Source organism: Engraulis encrasicolus, chromosome 18 (genome assembly GCF_034702125.1).
Source record: "Engraulis encrasicolus isolate BLACKSEA-1 chromosome 18, IST_EnEncr_1.0, whole genome shotgun sequence".
In the NCBI taxonomy this organism is placed as follows: Eukaryota; Metazoa; Chordata; class Actinopteri; order Clupeiformes; family Engraulidae; genus Engraulis; species Engraulis encrasicolus.
The window spans coordinates 27,737,036-27,756,890 of NC_085874.1; the positions used below are offsets into that span (position 1 = coordinate 27,737,036).

General features: G+C 43.8%; 1 protein-coding gene across 1 annotated transcript in view; it reads left to right on the forward strand.

Moving 5' to 3' along the window:
* Positions 1-19,855, forward strand: part of tep1 (telomerase-associated protein 1) — a 75,479-nt gene that overhangs the window by 45,523 nt on the left and 10,101 nt on the right. Inside the window, exons 31-48 of the mRNA XM_063222131.1 lie at positions 156-289; positions 845-933; positions 1,363-1,477; positions 2,202-2,442; positions 2,736-2,856; positions 3,695-3,819; positions 4,599-4,698; positions 5,274-5,429; positions 5,882-6,094; positions 6,533-6,589; positions 7,304-7,445; positions 8,875-9,138; positions 10,287-10,444; positions 10,987-11,100; positions 11,493-11,597; positions 13,397-13,526; positions 13,853-13,932; positions 14,716-14,851. Of these exons, the coding sequence (XP_063078201.1) occupies positions 156-289; positions 845-933; positions 1,363-1,477; positions 2,202-2,442; positions 2,736-2,856; positions 3,695-3,819; positions 4,599-4,698; positions 5,274-5,429; positions 5,882-6,094; positions 6,533-6,589; positions 7,304-7,445; positions 8,875-9,138; positions 10,287-10,444; positions 10,987-11,100; positions 11,493-11,597; positions 13,397-13,526; positions 13,853-13,932; positions 14,716-14,851 (2,480 nt within the window). The remainder of the gene's footprint in view (positions 1-155; positions 290-844; positions 934-1,362; positions 1,478-2,201; positions 2,443-2,735; positions 2,857-3,694; positions 3,820-4,598; positions 4,699-5,273; positions 5,430-5,881; positions 6,095-6,532; positions 6,590-7,303; positions 7,446-8,874; positions 9,139-10,286; positions 10,445-10,986; positions 11,101-11,492; positions 11,598-13,396; positions 13,527-13,852; positions 13,933-14,715; positions 14,852-19,855) is intronic.

Below are 19,855 nucleotides of genomic sequence, written 5' to 3' on the forward strand. Positions count from 1 at the left end.
CCCAGGTCATTTGCTGATCCTCCTCCATCTCTCTCTCTCCCACTCGATTCCTTTCCCCATCTCCAACTGTCCTATCAAATAAAAGGCAAAAAAGCCCTACAAAATATTTCAAACATTGTAATAATAGCATCATCTCTGTTGATCTTTTGCCACAGCCTCATTGGCCCGTCCAACACTCACAACCTGGACGACTTCCTGAGGCTGACCAATCCCGAGGTGGCGTGTGCCTTTGAGGAGCAGTTCCTGTCATCAGACGAGGAACGCACCAGAGCTCATCTCCTGCTCGCTGGTACGTCTTACGGTGCCCATCCATTTGTCAGTTTGACGCAAGCCGTACCAACGCATTCAATTCATTTTCAATGAAATGCGGCAGATCGTCGTTACTGGACTCGCAAAGCATGTTGGGATTCCGGCACGGTGAGCGTGGGTCCGGTGGCACGTCAAAAGTTGAGCGTTTCACACATGTAGACGTGTTGTAAACTAAACCTTAGACTCATGATATATTACGAAGTAGCATTTATCATTTGCATACAGTATTTATTCTGTCTCTTTCTATCTTTATATCTGTTCTACCTGTTATAAAGTACAGTATCTCTGTCCATTTCCGTCTCTGTTTCTGTCTCTGTCTGTCTGTCTTTCTCTTTCTCACTCACTCTCTATCTCTCTCAGGAACGTTTTGTATTTGATTGTGTGTTGTAAACAAAACTTAGACTCCGTCTGTGTGTGTGTGTGTGTGGGTGTGGGTGTGCGTGTGTGTGCGTGTATTTATGCGAGCGTGTGTTTGTTTTCGTGTGTGTGCGTGTTTGTGTGTGTGTGTGTCTGTGTCTGTGTGTGACTTTCCCAGCTCACTTGTGGGTGCGTGCGGACCCCCAGGGGAAGGGCACCTTCCTGCATTGCGACTCTGATGCCATTGCCCACCTACCAAATCACCTGGTTAGTGCTCATGATCTCATCACCTTTCACCCCTTTGCACTCTCTGACCCCTGGTAACACTCAACTGACTAAACTGTGTGTGTGTGTGTGTGTGTGTGTGTGTGTGTGTGTGTGTGTGTGTGTGTGTGTGTGTGTGTGTGTGTGTGTGTCTGTGTGTGTGTGTGTGTGTCTGTGTCTGTGTCTGTGTCTGTGTCTGTGTGTGTCTGTGTCTGTGTCTGTGTCTGTGTCTGTGTCTGTGTCTGTGTCTGTGTCTGTGTCTGTGTGTGTCTGTGTGTCTGTGTCTGTGTCTGTGTCTGTGTCTGTGTGAGATTTTGTGTGCGTGTGTGTGTATCTCCTGGTGTGTGTGCGTGCATGCGTGTGTGTGTGTGTGTGTGTGTGTGTGTGTGTGTCTGTGTGTGTGTCTGTGTGTGTGTGTGTGTGTGGATGAAGAGGGGTTGTGATGAGTGGGATGTCTTGTTCGAGCTGCTCTCCAGTTTTGACTTCCTGTTTGCCAACGTGAGGCTGGGCCTGTTGAATCATCTCCTGGAGACCTACGACGCCTATGGTCAGTCATCTTCATAGCAGACACATAAAGGAAACACACATGCTACACACATTAGTGTGTGTGTGTGTGTGTGTGTGTGTGTGTGTGTGTGTGTGTGTGTGTGTGTGTGTGTGTGTGTGTGTGTACGTGTGTGTGTGTGTGTGTGAATGCATGTGCTGCACGTGTGAGTGTTTGTGGGCTACCTGGACAGTGCAATTAGACTTCCACAATCAGTGTGTAGAATATAGACATACTGTAGTATCCTGATGCCTTAGCATGGTTCATTCTTGCAGATGGTCAAGTTCCACATAACCGGGCGAATACACGGGCCGCGACGAGATTCAAGCGACAGAGAATCGCTTCTGTGCAGCAAGAGCGATACGAGCGATTGAAGCGACTAGAGTATGTCCGTTAAAAGCAGAACGCAAGCATTCCAACATTCCCATTGGCTGTGGTCACTGACCACTATACAGTCATTGGCTGTGGCAGCTTGTCGCTGAACCACGTCATGGCTCATTTGCATAACATTCCCAGGAGTTCAACTACAAACTGTCGCTCTCGTCACGCGAAACGCCTCTAGTCTCCAGGATCGCTTTTGTGGTGCGACACAATACAAAGTCAATTACTTCCGTCGTTCGCCTCGCTCACGTCACTGCCGGTGTATTTGTGCGGTAAGACTGTCGTTTAATTGAAGACATTTAAGCAATTAATTCTTCATTTTTCGATCTTCATCACCTCCACCAAGATGGCGTCCTGACGAGCGACATGGAGGCCTGTCAGAAGTTCCTGAAGAAGCACGCCCCTCTGCTCTCCCATTGGCCAGCCCTGTTCCTGCAGCAGGCCCTCAACGAATCAGACGACAGTCCCGCCCACCTCTGGGCCAGAGGCATCATGGGTAGAAGCAGCTTGCGTGGGGCACACATGCTGGAGCGCCTTTACAAAGCAGAAAACTCAGAGACTAGGGACACCACTGCTGAGGCAGCGGGGTAAAGATGAACACACACTACACACACACATAAACACACTACACACACTACTACACACTATAAACACACACACACACACAAAGTATGCATTTAAAATGAATTAAAATCACTGTCGTATTTTGTGTAGAGCTTAGTGTTTAGTGTTAAGTCTTTAGTGTTAACTGTTGTTTGCCATATACTGTGTGACATTGTGTGTGTGCACCCGTGTGTGTGTGTGTGTGCGTGTGCGTGTGCGTGTGCGTGTGCGTGTGCGTGTGTATGTGCGTGCGTGTTTGAATCTGCTCCTTCTTTAGTTCGCTGGTTTCCACATTCCAATCGGAGCCCACCTGTGTAGTCCTGAGCCCGGCCGGTGACGTGGTTGCCGTGGGGACAACACAGGGCACCCTGCATTTCTTCCGCGCTCAGACGGGACAGGTAGAATGGCTGGCATTCACATTGTCTCTTTCTACACCCAGCTTGCAAACATAGCACTCAGCTCAAACTCAAAAACATGTCAGTAGCTACACACACTCAAAAACGTCCCTCACCATGTGCACTCTAGCTTATTCTCTTACTAAAACAGGATTATTGCACTACAGTATGTACCAACCAAACACATTTCAGCATTAAGCTGTCCACAAATGTAGTAGAAAAAAGATTAAAAGATCTGTGACGTGGGGGAAAAAAGACACAAACATCTGATGTTATTTCTGGTACCTGCTGCTAGTAATCTCTAGTATTGTTATTACTGGTACCTGCCTCAGAGCCCCCAGAGAAAGCTGGGCCAGATATTGCAATGATCATGTCTGTCTGTCTGTTTTTCTGTTTCTCTGACTGTCTGTCTGTCTGTCTGTCTGTCTGTCTGTCTGTCTGTCTGTCTGTCTGTCTGTCTGTCTGTCTGTCTGTTTCTTTTTCCACCGGCGATTTTTGTGTGTTGCCTGTAGGGTGCGCTAAACACATCTCTTTGAGTTACACACAAACACGCGCGCGCACACACACACACACACACACACACACACACACACACACACACATGCACACAATCATTACATATACTATATGTAGCGTAGGCCAGGGGGCATGTTACCATCCCTGATTGCTCTTCTTAATGCAGTGACCCTGTCTGTTTGTCTATCTGTCTATCTGTCTGTGTGTCCGCCCCCAATGTTTTGGATTGCCTGCCTGTGGGTCACAACAAGCTCACATCACGTGCATCTATCATGTTGTCTACTGTAAGTGCGGCATCTGTGATTGGCTGTTGTTTGCACCGCAGGAGGTGACGTCTCTGGTGAGCAACAGCGATGGCATCTCGGGCTGCGTGTTCCTGAAGGATGGCCTTTTGGCCTCCACCTCCTACGACGGCCGCGTAGAGCTGTGGGACGTGCAGAGTGCCTGCAGGTTAGTGTTCATGACCCATCTGTTCCATACCTGTACCAAAGACAGGGCAGTCATGGGTAAGCGGTTAGGGCGTCGGACTTGTAGCCCAAAGTTTGCCGGTTCGACTCCCGACCCACCAGGTTGGTGGGGGTGGGGGTGGGGGGGTAATCAACCAGTGTTCTTCCCCATTCTCCTCCATGACTGAGGTACCCTGCACGGGTGAGGCATAAATGCAATTTCGTTGTGTGCAGTTGACTTGTGTGATTTGGAGTGCTGTGTCACAATGACAATGGGAGTTGGAGTTTCCTAAAGGGCTTAAGAAAGCTGAAACGTTTCTATCTATCTATCTATCTATCTATCTATCTATCTATCTATCTTCGGTACAGTATGGCATGCCCGTAGTATACTGTCTGTAGGAAGGGACATAGTGTCCCAGGTTTGAGTGTGGCCTGGATCATGTCTCAGCCCTGCCCCATCTCTCTCTACTACACCATAATAGGTCAGTCGAGGGTTTTGTCTTTTGGCATACTCTCGACTGACCTACTGTACGTAGTGTAATTACTATACATGCAGGTACACATGCATATGTTATGTCAGTATGTAACATAGCTGCATTTATTGAAGACAGGGATGTCTTTTAAAGATACTGGTGTATGATACGGACACACACAGATGTAGGAATATACATTATACTGTACTTTGCATTTAACCTTGCCTGAAAGGAACTTCTCCAGTTAAGCTTAAAATTCCAGATATGCGTGCATGTATGCAAATACTCTGTGTTTTCTGTATTTCCCAAGGGTCACACGTTTGGAGGCGCATAATGATAGAATCACAGGAAGTGATGTCAGTCGAGACAGGAAGCACCTGGTCACAGTCTCCTTGGACTTCAATATCAAGGTGAGGCCGCGATGAAAGATGTGTTTTTCTGTATAGTCAGTATATTCTGTTCTCCTTGTAAGTCGCTTTGGCCAAAGGCTGCTAAATGCTATGTAATGTAATGTAATGTAATCTAATGTAATGTAATGCTATGTAATGTATAAACCCATAGATGCAGAACATCACCAGATGGCGTTAGTCTTTCCACATGCCAGCCCTCTGTGTTTCCATCTTGGTGCGGGCTTCCCATATGAGACGTAGACGTGGACCTTTTTGTCCATTCCAGCTGCCCTATGCTCCGAGGAAAGACTGCGGAGACCATTTTGAGCCATTTTCTCCAATAGATAGTAGCCAACACAACATTTAGTGTTATATATCTATGATGTAAACCCATAAGCACTCAAACCTCAAGACCACAAGTGTCTCTATGTTGTGACTCAATCTGATGATGAAACACTAATTTATACCTGTGTGGATATACTCTCTTTTGTTCATGTTGAGAATCTGATGTATGGCGAGACTGCACATGATAAACGAAAATGAAAAAGAAGTTCCAAAAAAATAAATCTTCCATCACTGTGCTCTTGCTCGTGCAGGTGTGGACCTCTCCTCAGGGCACACCGGCTGGCAGCCTGTCCAGTCCGAGCCCACTGAACTGCGTGACCTTCGACCCGGAAGGACATCATATCGCTGCTGGCTGCTGGGACGGATCGGTGCGCATCTGGAAGTGGCTCAAAGAGACTGAGGCAAAGGTGAGGTGGACGACTCTCGACGGAAAAATAACATGATTGTCTGTGAAATTGTATCCATTCACTTCCTTTTTGACTTTCATTTGTTACCTGATGATCGTGCTGATGGGGAAAGATGAGTAAGAGATTGCTTGTCTGGCGTTGTCTTATTGTTTGTTTGTTTGTTTTTTAGCGCACCTGCACTGTATAATGATATAGCTCTTTAATGCTGGGAATGTAGTAATGTCTTCCCCTACTCATAATGGTATAGTTTGAGTTGAGTTTGATTGTGGGCACAGTAAAAGTGGCATGAAAAGAATCAATCTACAATCTACCTCTCTTCCTCTCTTTTTTTAACCTCTCTCTGTCTCTGTCTCTGTCTCTGTCTGTCTCTCTCTCTCTCTCTCTCTCTCTCTCTGTCTCTGTCTGTCTCTCTCTCTCTCTCTCTCTCTCTCTTTCTCTCTCTCTCTCTCCAGGCGATGCCAGGACATGGCCATTCGGTGCGGAGCCTGTGTTTCTCCCCGTGCGGCTCTCTGCTCTGCTCGGGCTCGCTGAGTGGAGAGGTGCGCCTCTGGTCCGTGGCCAAGTCCACGTGCGTGGGCAGCTTCCAGGCCCACCGCGGCTCCACCCAGAGTCTCTCCTTCCTGCAGGGCGGGCAGAGGCTTCTCACCGCCGGCGCCGACGCTATGGTGGGTGAGAGGAAGCGTGTGTGTGTGTTTGTGTGTGTGTGTGTGTGTCTGTCTGTCTGTCTGTCTGTCTGTCTGTCTGTCTGTCTGTCTGTGTGTGTGTGTGTATGTGTGTGTGTGAGAGAGCTACAGTGTATACATGGTTAATATACAGTATGTATAAGGTTATATGTGTAGTGTCTAGTGTGTTATGTCTTCTGTCGTATATATGCTACTGAGCTCCTTAATTTCTCCATGGGATCAATAAATGATACTCTACTCTACTCTACTCTACTTGGGGGCTCTCAGGCGGACACTTTCGATTGCTATCGCGGAATATATTTCTGCCATTAGAATGATTATGATAATGGGCGTGGTGATAAATAGCAATGATGATGTTGATACAGATTCAGATTCAACGTCTTTTTTTCTTTTTCTTCTTTTTTATTGTCATTCCACCAGGTCCAACTCTGGTCTGGTGGTCTTGGTCGCTCAGTGTGTGTCTTGGGTGAAGAGATGGTGAGTTCTGTCTACTAAAGCATACTTCATTATAAATGTGTTACGATAAACCATTTTTATTGTAAATGTCTTTTGCAAGGGTGGGGAACCTTTTTCATTCCAGGGGCCACATTAAATTCCTCCAAGGGTCGTAAAAGTCCTCCAAGTGCCGTACTATGAGCCCAAACCAGGGTTTCCTTCTGCAATTTAGGCCTATATTGAAGGCAGCCACCTTTGCAACAAACCCCACCTAGTCTAGGTCTCCTGAAATATAACTTAATTCAATTGCATTGCAAATTTAATTTCTAAGAATCCTTTACAAAACATGTCATATTTCATGTGAAGCTGCATTACATAAAAATTATATCGGGTCCGTAAATGGCCCTCGAGACATACTGTACCCGCCCACTGGCGTAACGCAAGTACTTTAGGCCCACCTGCAATCTACCAAGAATGGGCCCCCGAACGAAAAAAAAGATTGCCTAATATCATGTGGAGGGGGCCCGTTTCTCCAAGTCAAGGTCCCATGTGGTCCCCCCGCCTCGTATGGGCCCCCCCTGCCTCGCGGGGGCTGCGGGGGTATACTTCACGCCCCTACTGTACCCCTGTGGTCTCTTGCTTGCATGTGTAATTTAACCACCACATACAGTATACATGCACTGTCTTCTGCACTGGACTATACTGTACAGTATGTGTACCATGGGAAGAAAGAGCAATGAAATGTTCTTTTGTCAGCAGGACTCCTCCAAGTCCAAGATGAGGTCGTCCAGCCGGAAGACTTCAGCAGCGGCTGCTGCCCTCTGTGTAGCCGTCTCCAACGGTTACGCTGCTGTAGGATACCATGGCAACGGCGTCAAGCTGTTCCATCTGGAGTCAGGTACGTAAGGACAGAATTTCAAGCAAATGCTGGGGTGGGGGTGTGTGTGTGTGACCTCTCCCCATCTTCCCCATCATACTTGAGGTAAAATCCAAAAAAGTCCAACAAAACCTATAACCTACAGTAGTGCTCACCTCAGTCATACCGCTCAGTGTTTCCAGAATCCGAGTCCTAGCTTTCTGGACCTCTTACTGCAAACCCTCATCTCTAATCTGTAGCATACCACTACACCTAGATAGTAGAAGTAGCATGCAGACAGACCAGGGCTTGACATTAACTTTTTTACCCACTGGCCACTGTGGCTAGTGGTTTTCCCGAGTCACTAGCCATTCAGGTATTCCACTAGCCACTGATTTTCTATCGTTTTTTATCATGATTCGTGTACTTCTAACCTCAGAAGATGAGGTGCTAATGCAAGATGAGTGTATACCTTTGTATATCAAGCATATCAAGAAAATAGAAACTGAAGAGTTACTGAGCTTTTGTCTTTTTAAACTTAAATACAAATAATTGATACAGAATTGACAAACAGCAGCATAAAGGTTATGATGCGTTTGTTACCAAAGAATAAACTGCCAGCCAAATTGGCTAGTGACACTGAAAGTACTACTAGCCACAGCCAAGTTTTACCAGCATTTGGACGGTTGGCTAGTGCCAGTGTCAAGCCCTGATACAGACAGACAGACAGACAGACAGACAGACAGACAGACAGACAGACAGACAGACAGACAGACAAACAGACAGACAGACAGACAATCAGTGAGTCAGACAGTCAGTCAGTCAGTCAGACAGCCTTTTATTGTCCCCATGGGGAAATTCGTTCTCACCACCAATAGTAGTCTTGTCACAGCAGTCTTGTCCAGGAGGGTCAAATGCAGGGTCACTATGAGAGGTCTACCATAAGTGTGCTGTATTTCATATCGTAATGACTCACAGGAATATATATTAAAAATAAAGTAAGCAAATCCATTCCACTGTGTTCTAGATATTTCAGGTATATTAATGCACATTTGTTGGCAATATCATCTGCACTTCAATAGCAAGGTAGAAAGATAGCAGCAGAAACATTTCTGTATAACAAATAAATTGTGCCTGTTGTGAAGTGGCTTGTTCATGCCTTAAGCCAAGCACAAACTACTCAACTCCAGATTTTGTGTCCGATTTTGACGTCGGGGTGCACCGCAAGAGAATCGCAACTGTCAATCTTGTCTCTGCTCGCAACCGCCGAGTCGATGCCCGACGTTCTATTTCCAGTCACAAATATCACAAACAGTGTTTGATTTCTACGATTTGCGATCGGCGACTCTTTGAGCTGCCAAAATTCTATCTTAGGACATCGCACACAACGAGGAAATCTTGTAGTTTGAGCCCGGCTTTAGACTGTGTTGTGTTTAGACTGTGATGGTGTTTTTCTCCTCACCGGCTACAGGAGAGTGCGTGTGGGAAAGTGCTGTTCAGCACGTGTCCATAACATGCCTGCTGTGGCTGAGCGGCGGGAAGAAGGGCCAGGAGACCCAGCTGCTGTTGGGGGCCGGAGGGGACCATCGACTCCGCGTGTGGAGAAGGAGGAAGCTGGAGGAGCAGGAGGATGGTGGAAGTGGTGGAGAGTTGGTTCTCCAGGGAACATTCGGTGTGCAGAAGGGGGCAATCACTGCCCTGGTACAGAGCCACACCTATGTGGCCTCAGCCTCAGGTCTGTTATGTCCTCTTTCATTCAATTCAATTCAATTCAATTTCAATGCATTATAGCAGGGTTATAGCACCTTTTTCATTCGAGGGGCCACTTCAAATTCCTCCAAGGGCTGTAAAAGTTCTCCATGGGCCGTACTATGAACACAAACCAGGCTTTCCCCATGCAATTTAGGCCTTTATTGAAGGAAGCCACCTTTAAAACAGTCCCCACCTTCTCTAGGTCCCCTCAAATGTAACTTAATTGTATTGCAAATGTATTTTCTAAGATTCCTTTACAAAACATGTCATATTTCATGTGAAGCTGCATAGCATTAAAATTATGTCAGGGGCCGGATAAGACGGCCTCAAGGGCCATAAGCGGCCCTCGAGACATAGGTTCCACCCCTGTATTATAGTGTTTCGCGTGGGCCCGCATACCTCCAAGTTTTCTTCTTAGCAGGTGCAGCTTTTCAGGGTACTTCAGCCAACAGTCAAAAAAAAGAGCGCAAAGCACACCAAAATAAAGTGGTGAACAGTGAAGAAGCAGTGTTGCACTCTTCTTTTTGACTGTTGACTGAATTTATTCTAGTGTACCACCATAGCTATGGTCTCAGACCTTATAAGTTCATGATTAATACCACATAAAATATGGATAAAAGATAACATAATAAAGTTAACATGAACTGTATATAAAAAGAACATAAAGTCATCGTTACATTGAAAGCAGATGCAGAAAGCAGATTGAAAACGAACCTGTTTATTGATGTTGTCTTTTATGTCTCTTTTCCAGTGCCGCTTTTCTAGCTAGACGCAGCGCAACTCGGCCGCCACTTTTTGCTTTACAATTGAGCTGGGTCGTGCCTATTCGATAAGCAAGAAAGTTGCAACCGAGTCACGCTGTGTCGAGCTGTAGGCCTAGCAGAAAACCGTCAGTGGAAGAGAGGCATTAGTGGCCCAGTTGATGATTTCTTGTTTTGTTTTTAAGTAGTTAGGAAATGGATGGCACTCAGTCATGGTGACACTGAAGAAGGCTCTGTGCAGCCGAAACGTCTGTCATATCAGTCCCTGCAATGTGTAGCTGCTTGATTACTTCGGAGATGCACCAACAAGACGGAAGAGCGCGGTGTGTGGAAGATAACTTTTTGTTTGTTTTAACCTTGCCTTGCTTAGAGGATTTCACCATTGCACTGTGGTCAGTGGAGGAGCTGCTGTCGGAGCGCTGGGTGCAGCCCCAGGAGGTGTGCCTGCTGAGGGGCCACGGCGGCGGGGTCACCTGCCTGGCCTTCAGCCCTGACCAGAAGCAGCTGGTGTCCGGAAGCAAAGATCAGGTACCACTGTACTACTCTGTACATCAGCGGTATCTCCAATTATTTTTCCCCAAGGGGCCAAATTACGGAGCACAAATGAGGCTGAGTGGAAAAAAATCATCTGCCCATATGGCCACATGCGGGTAGCACACATATACTTTTTTAATTTGCTCCAACCTCATGACCAGTGTTGCCAGATGAGGCTGATGATTTCCAGCCCAAAAAATGCTTAAAACCCACCTGGAGGCACTAAATCCCGCCCAATTCTATTGATTTCTATGGGCCAAATTGGACAGGTTTTCCTGCAAAATGCTATTTTTACCCGCAGACGGTCATCCCAAGCAGCCCAATTGGGCGGGAAACAGCCCAATCTGGCAACACTGCTCATGACAGGCTGTTTGCCATGTCCGTGCCAGATCTGCCGCCATTTGGAGACCACTGCTGTACTGGCCTGATTATCATAGACTTTCAAATCTTGATTCAGCAGTGGTCTCCCAAATTGTTGGTTACTGATAAAGGTGTACAAGTATTCTGTGTTTTGTTAAACGTCCTCTGCTCCGTAGGCCCTTATGTTGTGGAATCTGAGGTCTTCGCCCCCTTCTCTCTCCAAGACGCTGCCCAACTGCCATAGCGACTGGATCACGGGGTGTGCCTGGGTTGCTGATGGTGTTGTAATTGTAAGTGTTTGTTAATTTTGCCTTCAGTTATTAATAGAGGATTACTGTATCAGCTCTGTCACAACAGGAATCATTGCTACAATTTTGACTATAGTTTAAGTTCAGAATTCTTTTACTGTATTTTCATTAATGGAGCAATTAATCATATTTCGAATTAAAACATAGTCATATATTTGCCTGTCTTTGTCTTTTTTAGCATTGTTTGGAGGTGTTTGTCTAGCACTATACAGTATACTTGGATTAGGTAATTGTTTAATGGTGATCCTTGACATTGTTCCAAGATAGGAGGCATTTTGGTCAATGTGTTTGATAAAATATGTCTTTAGTGACTGTGTTGTCCGTTCCCATGTGGATGTTTCAAGCCTATTGACTGAATTGCCTCTTAAAAACAGGTGAGCTGCTCCCGGAATGGCTGGGTGCGTCTGTGGGATGGGGACACAGGAAGTATCGGCGCAGAGATGTCCGCCTCTGCCTCCCTCAGCTCCCTCTGCTGTGTGGTGAGTCTTGGGGTCCAACTCAGTGTTGTGATTTAATGAAAAAACTTAGCACAACGTTGTGGCAAGTTTTTTTCATGAAATCACGCCACAATTTTTCATTAAATCACGACAAGGGAGCTTTTGTGGTGTGAGGATATTGTTTTTACTTTTTCTTGTACGCTCCTTGATGTCCTGCACCCACGGCAATAGCTTTTTGGGATGTGCGCGCACCTAACACTTTTTGGTCCAACTCATCGCACACCTCCTGGCCTCTCCTTGTGCTTGTGACCTCGTGCTTTGATGACACCCTGTCTCCATGGAGAAAACAATGAAATTTACACTTCACTGTGATTCGCTAAGTAAGGTCCAGGAACCACTTGTGGTCCGTGCCAGAGCTCAGGTGGTCAGGTCAGGTCAGCTGGCAGTAGGCTGTATTTGTAGCTTAAGTCTCATATTCACCACAATACTTGACTTGACTTGACTTAATTTGAATAAGACAAGCTTGTAAATGTGAATAAAAAGTAAGTGATAGGTTGCTGAACATTTTGGGGGCGGGGGGGGGGGGGGGGACGGACAAAGTGATCCTCAGTCTGTTTGAGGAGAACGGGTCTTTTGGTGGGATATTCTCCATTCAGCATCGCCATTCCAAATGTGAAAATGACTCATCTTGCATTAGGACATGTCCAGCAGGCTTGTACGAAATTCCGAATTGAATGAATTGAAATTCAAAGTAATGCCATAATACGAACACTAGGTGGTGTCATTACCTTGAATTTCTTTGAATTTAATCTACACCACCCATTGAGAGTACATAGAACACCACCACCTAGTGTTCATATTATGGCATTACTGTTAATTTCAATTCATTCAATTCGGAATTTCGTACAAGTCTGATGTCCAGTCAGCTATAACATACCAACATTTTTGATTTAACAAAACTTAAGTTGTGACTGATGAAGGTCTAAAGACCGAAAGCTTGCAAGTCAAGTAAAGCTTCTTTGCACAAAAATAGACTTGAAGTGTGCGGATTGTCTTAAAACTTAAAAATTTTATGAGCCTAATGCCGCGTCATGCCTCTCCCTGCATTAAGGTCAATCTTGCGCTACAGCAGTGTTTCCCAACCTTTTTTGACTCGCGTACCCCCTAAGCCTTTTTGTTGTACCATGAGTACCCCCTATCCCATGCTCTCTATGTATATTCCTTTATCCCAGTATGACTATACTCCATTCAATTGCCATTATCACATTTTCCCGCGTACCCCCTGAGGTGTGCTCGCGTACCCCTAGTGGTACACGTACCCCTGGTTGGGAAACACTGCGCTACAGTACATTGCATCCGGCATCAATGGGTTAAATTTCTGAACTCGGGAGGGACGTCACCCTCTAGAACAGTGGTTCCCAACTTTTTTTCTTCAGGGACCCATATTTTTACCATTGTAAGCTTTGGTAACCCAACCAACTAAAACTCATTTTAGTTCATCATTTTATTCCTCAATTTGTCTCGTTAAAAAAAAAAAAAAACAGAATAAATGTTTAATATAGCACATATATTTTGTTGCTTCTATGCATAAATTAATTAAATGTTTTGTCATTTATTCAACATGGGCTATAGAGTATATGGTGTTAAAATTAAACTCCTTAAAATCAAGAGGGCTTTGTGACCCTCCGTGGATCTTGGGTGACCCATAGGTTGGGGACCACTGCTCTAGTACACACAGAAGGTCAAGGGCTGTATAAAGCTGTCATGTTAAGGGCTACGTACTACTGGCTACCTTATATGCTGTGGCAGTGGTTTCCCTTAATGGACAACTTTGTCCTCAGGATGACTATGTGATGGCGGGCTCGACTGACGGATGCCTGTTTGTGTGGAAGAGGACGACTTGCATGAAGATCACCCAGATCCAGGCACACAACTCCTGCATACAGCACTGTGCTGTCATCCCCAAAGATGGTACATACACACACACGGGCATACACACACACACAGGCGCACACACACACGCACGCACACAGACGCACGCATGCATTCAGGCGCACGCACACATGCACACACACACACACAGGCACACGTACACACAGGTACACGCACACACAGGCACACACACAGGCACTCACACACGTGCACACAGGACCACACACACACACACACACACACACACACACACACACACACACACACACACACACACACACACACACACACACACACACACACTTACACTAAACAAAGTGAATTACACAATGCAATGCGTTTGTCTTTTTTTTTGGTGTGTCCAGACAAGGGGCGCCAAGAGAAGGATCTCCTGGTTGCCACGGCGTCAGAGGATGGAACAGTGAAGTTGTGGCATCCCCTACAGGTGATTGGTCCTCTGAGTTCTACCCATAAGTCCCTATATGTCCATATACTAGATTGTGTTTGTACCATTCTTCCACATTGGATGTCTTCTACAGTGTATTAGATATGTCTTACTTATCCATAAGTACGTAGGAACAGGCACACAATGTGCAGTTAAATGTCCTGATGCATTGAGCTCATCCACTCCTTTTTCAAGTGAAGATATAATGTGCTGTCTCATTCACTGAAACTTGACTTGATGACGATAGCAGAAACAAGAGCAATCAGATATGGCAACATGCCCCCCTGGCAATACTAGATGCACATGATGTCATGACGTGTGTTTAGCGCCGCTCAAGGCAACCCAAAACACTGTGGACAGACAGACAGACAGACAGACAGACAGACAGACAGACAGACAGACAGGCAGGCAGGCAGACAGACAGACAGACAGACAGACAGACAGGCAGGCAGGCAGACAGACAGACAGACAGACAGACAGACAGACAGAAGAGACATTGCAAAACCAGGGGAGCCAGGTAAAAAAACAAAAAACTATATCATTTGATATCCTGTGGATGCCTCTTGTGAACCAAAGCCATATTATGTGTTAACAAAGGAGATGAGCACTCCGCGCTTCCAAATTGACAATCCGGTGCAACCAGAGCAGGACTAAATAATAAGTACAAAGGGAAAAGAATCTGGTGCCAAACAGATGTCTATTTTCTGTTATTTATTTTTTCAGTGCAGTAAGATTAACGTTTCGACATGCGTCTTCATCAGAGTCCTTATTATGTGTTTTCAGGTGCACCACCACAGTACTCTGAATGGCCACAGCTTGGGTGTGGAGTCGGCCGTGAGCAGCTCCAGCGGCGCACCGGCCCTCTTCACCGTGTCCCGCGACCTCTCGCTCCGCACCTGGGCCCTGGACGCCGCCCTGGGTACCGTACCCCATGACCACCCCCCTTGTTTTAGTCTTGCCTTGTAGGCCTATAGTGCCTTTTGCATACTGTGTTTACATTTTCTTTGCTCTCCTTGGAGTTCGAGTACACCTAAGTTTTCATACGGGCTCGAACATTGACCTTAAAGGGACACTGTGTGAGATTTTCAGTTGTTTATTTCCAGAATTCATGCTGCCCATTCACTAATGTTACCTTTGTCATGAATACCGGTACTTACCACCACCGTCAAATTCAAATTCTAAGTATTCATTATGACTAGAAAAATTGCACTTTTCGTACATGAAAAGGGGGATTGTTAGGTTCAAACCCTTGACATTTGTAAATATGAAATACCTGAAATGAAAGACACAGAGAATCCTTAATTAAGTTTCAAACCGGCTTGGAGAGCGGATGGGGAGAACCGTCAGCTACCATTTTCCCCACTCGTTCTAACACTGAAAAATCTCCAAGCCTTATTTATTTTAGGATTGGCCCTGGTTACATTTTGTTATCTCTTCCCGCTAAGGAGGGGGGCGTTCACCCAGGAGAGAGATGAATTCATTCACACACACACAAACACACGAACACACTAGCCAGGCTGCGCCCTCCTAGTGACGCAACACCTTCGGCGGCGCTGCAGATCGAATCTCGATTGCAAGTCTATGATAATCAGGCAACGAACACACAGTCCTTGGCCTGCCATGTGGAGATGCAACTCTGTTGTGTTTGGGCATTCCATTGTTCTGGTACAGATAAAGTCCTCGCACAGTCCAGTAATCTTCTGCAGCCTTGAACAGGAATTCTTGAATGCGAAAGGGCACATTTGTGCCACGGCAACATGTTTGCTTTCATATAGAATAAAATACAGTTCCAACATTTCCCCCTGTTTATTCTATATAGAGACAAACATTAACATCATCCAGTGATGACTTCAAATGATTTTTTCTTTAAATAGGTACACTTAGAGGCCCCGAGCATAATCCCCTGGGTCAGGGAACAGATCAGGGACCTGGATGGAATCGTCAGATTGGTGTGGAGGCTCATGGTCTCCACCAACAACATCATCATAGTGTCATCGACATCACTATCCTGTCTAGTTAGAAGAGCATATAGGTTTGACATTTTTTCTTCCATTTGTGCAATGGCAGTGGTACTAAATCTGGTGCACAACACTCTAATACAAAGAATACAACAACATCCACATAACGTGAGGATCGCCGCAAATATTGCAATAGACATGATTATGGACGCTGCCAACTGTCTGTATTTGCCAACATGTCAGAGAAACCATCCCACACTGAAGTGTCGACCCTGGAGTGGTCTTTCATTTTCTTTTTGGTTGAGGGATCCCAGTCCCTCTATCGCCCTGGTGAGACTTCCGTCAGCTGCCGTATTGTTCGGTATGAAGGAACAACATTGATAACCAAAAACAGAGCACACACTCCTATCGGCCAAAAGCATATCAACCGCAATACGAGATTGGAATGCGATTAGGCAGGTTGCCTTCAGTTGTTCATGGATGGCCCTGAACTCGAATTCAGTTTTGTTGCCCAGCGCCTGCACATTATAGTGGATGTTGTTCATTCTGTCCACATTTTTGTTTATAGTACACCACCAACATACAAATGATTCAAACCCTGATGCAATTTGATTCCACATTGTAGCTCTCTTATGTTTGTTTTAGGTTAGGTTAAGGGGTGAAGTTTCAGAACAAGGTTTCATTTAACATGTGCCATATACACATATTTGTTTGATGCACTGATTAATCCTAAAATATCTCTCCTGTTTGAGACATGTGCCATCCACATGACTCAATAAGACTTAAGTAATTTCCGAAACAGACTTTGAGCACAGTAAATGATGAGAAGTAAACATCTTCCAACACCCTCCAGTTCATAGGTGCATGAGTGATTCTACGATTCCCCTACGCTTTTGGCAAAAGCAAAAAGTCAATTATCAGTATTTTTCCCAACTAAATGACCTAGATGTTTACATAGTGCCAAACAAACAAATTGCCAAGCTTAATCTTAATAGTTAGTGGAATTGGCAAATAAAATCCACGGACTTAAAAGTGTAGCCGAATCAGAGAATCACTCGCATACATCAAGGCAGGCTTTTTCAAACATTTGTTTAAAAAAAAATAATAAGCTCTCAGAAGTCAACTCATCCACACACAGACATTAGTGTGGAGGAGGTGCGCAGTTGTAACAGATTAGAGAGCATTATAATAGAGAAGAAACAAAAAATGTTTTGTTAGTTTAGACAAAACAAAACCCAAAACCGCCCAACCATTCTCTCATAATCTACAATCAAAATAAAATAGATAGCTCTACATTCCCGGGGAACAACAATTTATCAAGAGCAAAATTATGAAAAAGAAAATTACTCTGGTCAGTATCTGACTATTGTGGCTCACGTTTACATTACAGTTCCTTACAGAAAAGCATGCCGTACAAAATGACTATACCCATAGTATTGGCTGTCTTTACATGATAGTTAGGCCTGCATAAATCACTTTGTAACAGAACTGAAATATATTGGCATGCAGTCCTCACTGTCCTTTTGTCATGAGGTCATGGTGATATAGGGGCCTAGCCCAACTCCTGCCAATAATGTCAGTACATTCAAAAATGTATTTTGTAAAAATAAAAAAATTGAGTATGAGTAATATTTGAGAATCCAAAAATATTTGAGAATCCTACTTTCTCACACCATTCTAAAGTTTCACTGTCATCACCCAGACATACAGATCACTAGATCAACCAATCAAAATGTAAGAGATAAAAAGAAAGAAAACACAACTGCCATTGTAAAATACGCAACTTTAAAAGAAAAATGAAACAAACAACCGGACAGACCCTTCATCTAAGGTATAAAGGTAAGACCTTGTCTAACTTTAGGTCAAACTTTTCATGGTTTGAAAGAAAGAAAAAAAAAAAAACAGTTTAAGGTTAAGTCATTTTATCAAGTGTTATAACTAAAAGTATTACCCAATTGAAACAAAACAAACTCTGGAAAAATCTTGTGAAACTCATCAAATTAAAAACAAAATTCACTTAACCTAGCGATCATTGGTATTGTCTAGGTTCCTTCCATTCACATCAGCTGTGTTTCAGCTCGTTTCCATAACACTGGGCCTGTTCCTCAAAGAACACAAAAAAAAGTATTATAGGGAAAACAACTTTCTTTCATGTACACTCAAGCCAGATCAATTTGAAATCAAATCAGAGCAAAAAATGATTGACTTCATGTATCGGCTACATAAAACATTTGTAACGGAACTAAAACCTTATTGGCAATCAGTTTTCACTTTGATTGCAAGTTGACGACTGAAATGAAAAGACAGAGTTAGACAACTGTCTCTTTGTTTATAAATCAAACAAATGAAAATATAAGGATCCCAACGTCATCAAATTCAAACTTTTAAAAACAAATAGAGAACATTGACATGTCTCATCACACACCATGTGAAGCAATGTTCACACTTACAGTATTAAACTAATGACAATGATAGATATTTAACATAACTTTAAGCTTTGGTATTGTTTTATCTAGGTCGGTGTTCAGTTTTTTAGGTCTTATTGTCTTTTCAGTGACAAACAGGTGGTTTAGCATACACTGTTGGAGGTTTCAATATTAAGAGTCTTTCTGTCTCTGCCACAGAAATTTGCATGTTTATAGTTGGGCCTGCTGTGTCTGATAAGGGTGCCTGCAGAGGACCTTGGGCTACTTTACAGAGAGCCTCTGAGCCTTTTAATATCTATCCGAGCTAATGTAAACATCTACACATAGGACACTGTTATCTTTGCTGGGGTGATTTTGTCAAGCGCCTCTGTGTATTCAGAGTCTAGTTTTTGCTAATTTATCAGAGTCTACATTGTGTTCCAGTCATTAAAATAAAGTTCCAGATCATAATTGCATTGGAAATGACTAGTTGAGTACTACTACCCAACGTTTAGGTTTTTTTTTTTTTTAACCAAACCCATGATCCATTGATCAATAACTCATCAAAATAGAACATAATAAGGCAACAAATTCGATGAAATAAAACGAAGAAATAAGTCATAGTTAAAAGTCAATCAAAACAAAATGACAACCTAAATTTCTAGAAACGTTCAGCACATGTGACCTAACTCTCAGACCAGGTCCAAATTGGGTTTACTCACAGCACCTTTGGGCCATCAAATAACGCCTGCGTTATTTCAAGATCTCAAACCCATTGTTCTTTTAAAAAAAAAAAAAAAATAAGAACAAGGAGAAAGCTTCATCTATTCTTTAGAAGAAACAAAGACATTTTGGTACTGTAAATCATGAAAGCAAACTCTTTTGCAACTACACTACACTACCATGACAGTGCACGGGGCCTTTAGTAATACATTATGACTTGGTCATTGCCATTCTGGTAACAGCTAATTTATAATGCCGTGTCTTAAAGGCTTAAACATTAACATGTTAACTTTCAATTGAAAATAGTAAAGAAACAACATAACTCCACAACCCCGTTTTCTCCTAATCAAAAATAAATGGGTAAGAATGTGTGGAAAAACAAAATCATGACAAAATCCTACACCTCAAAGTTGAATTGTAGAATAAAATAAAAGACTTATTCTTATTTTAAAAATGCTGTTTCAAACTGTGCACTCCCAAGCTCCAGCTAACTCTGAACACAATAGAGTACCTTCACTAAACACTCAAAAAAAATTCTTCCACTCTCAGACATATTTAGGCACTCACTCCACAGATACACACGTACACTCCACAGACACATATACAATCTTTCTCACACACACAGTGGGGTGTCCCACTAGGACAATTCATACAACAAATAGGGCCCACACAGACAGACAAACAGATATCCATATTACTTGCCTTGTATGACACAGTGTTATACAAATACAATTATTATTATTTCTATTATTATTATTATTATTATTATTATTATTATTATTATTATTATTATTATTATTATTATTATATGGTAGGCTATCTGAGACATTAACTGCT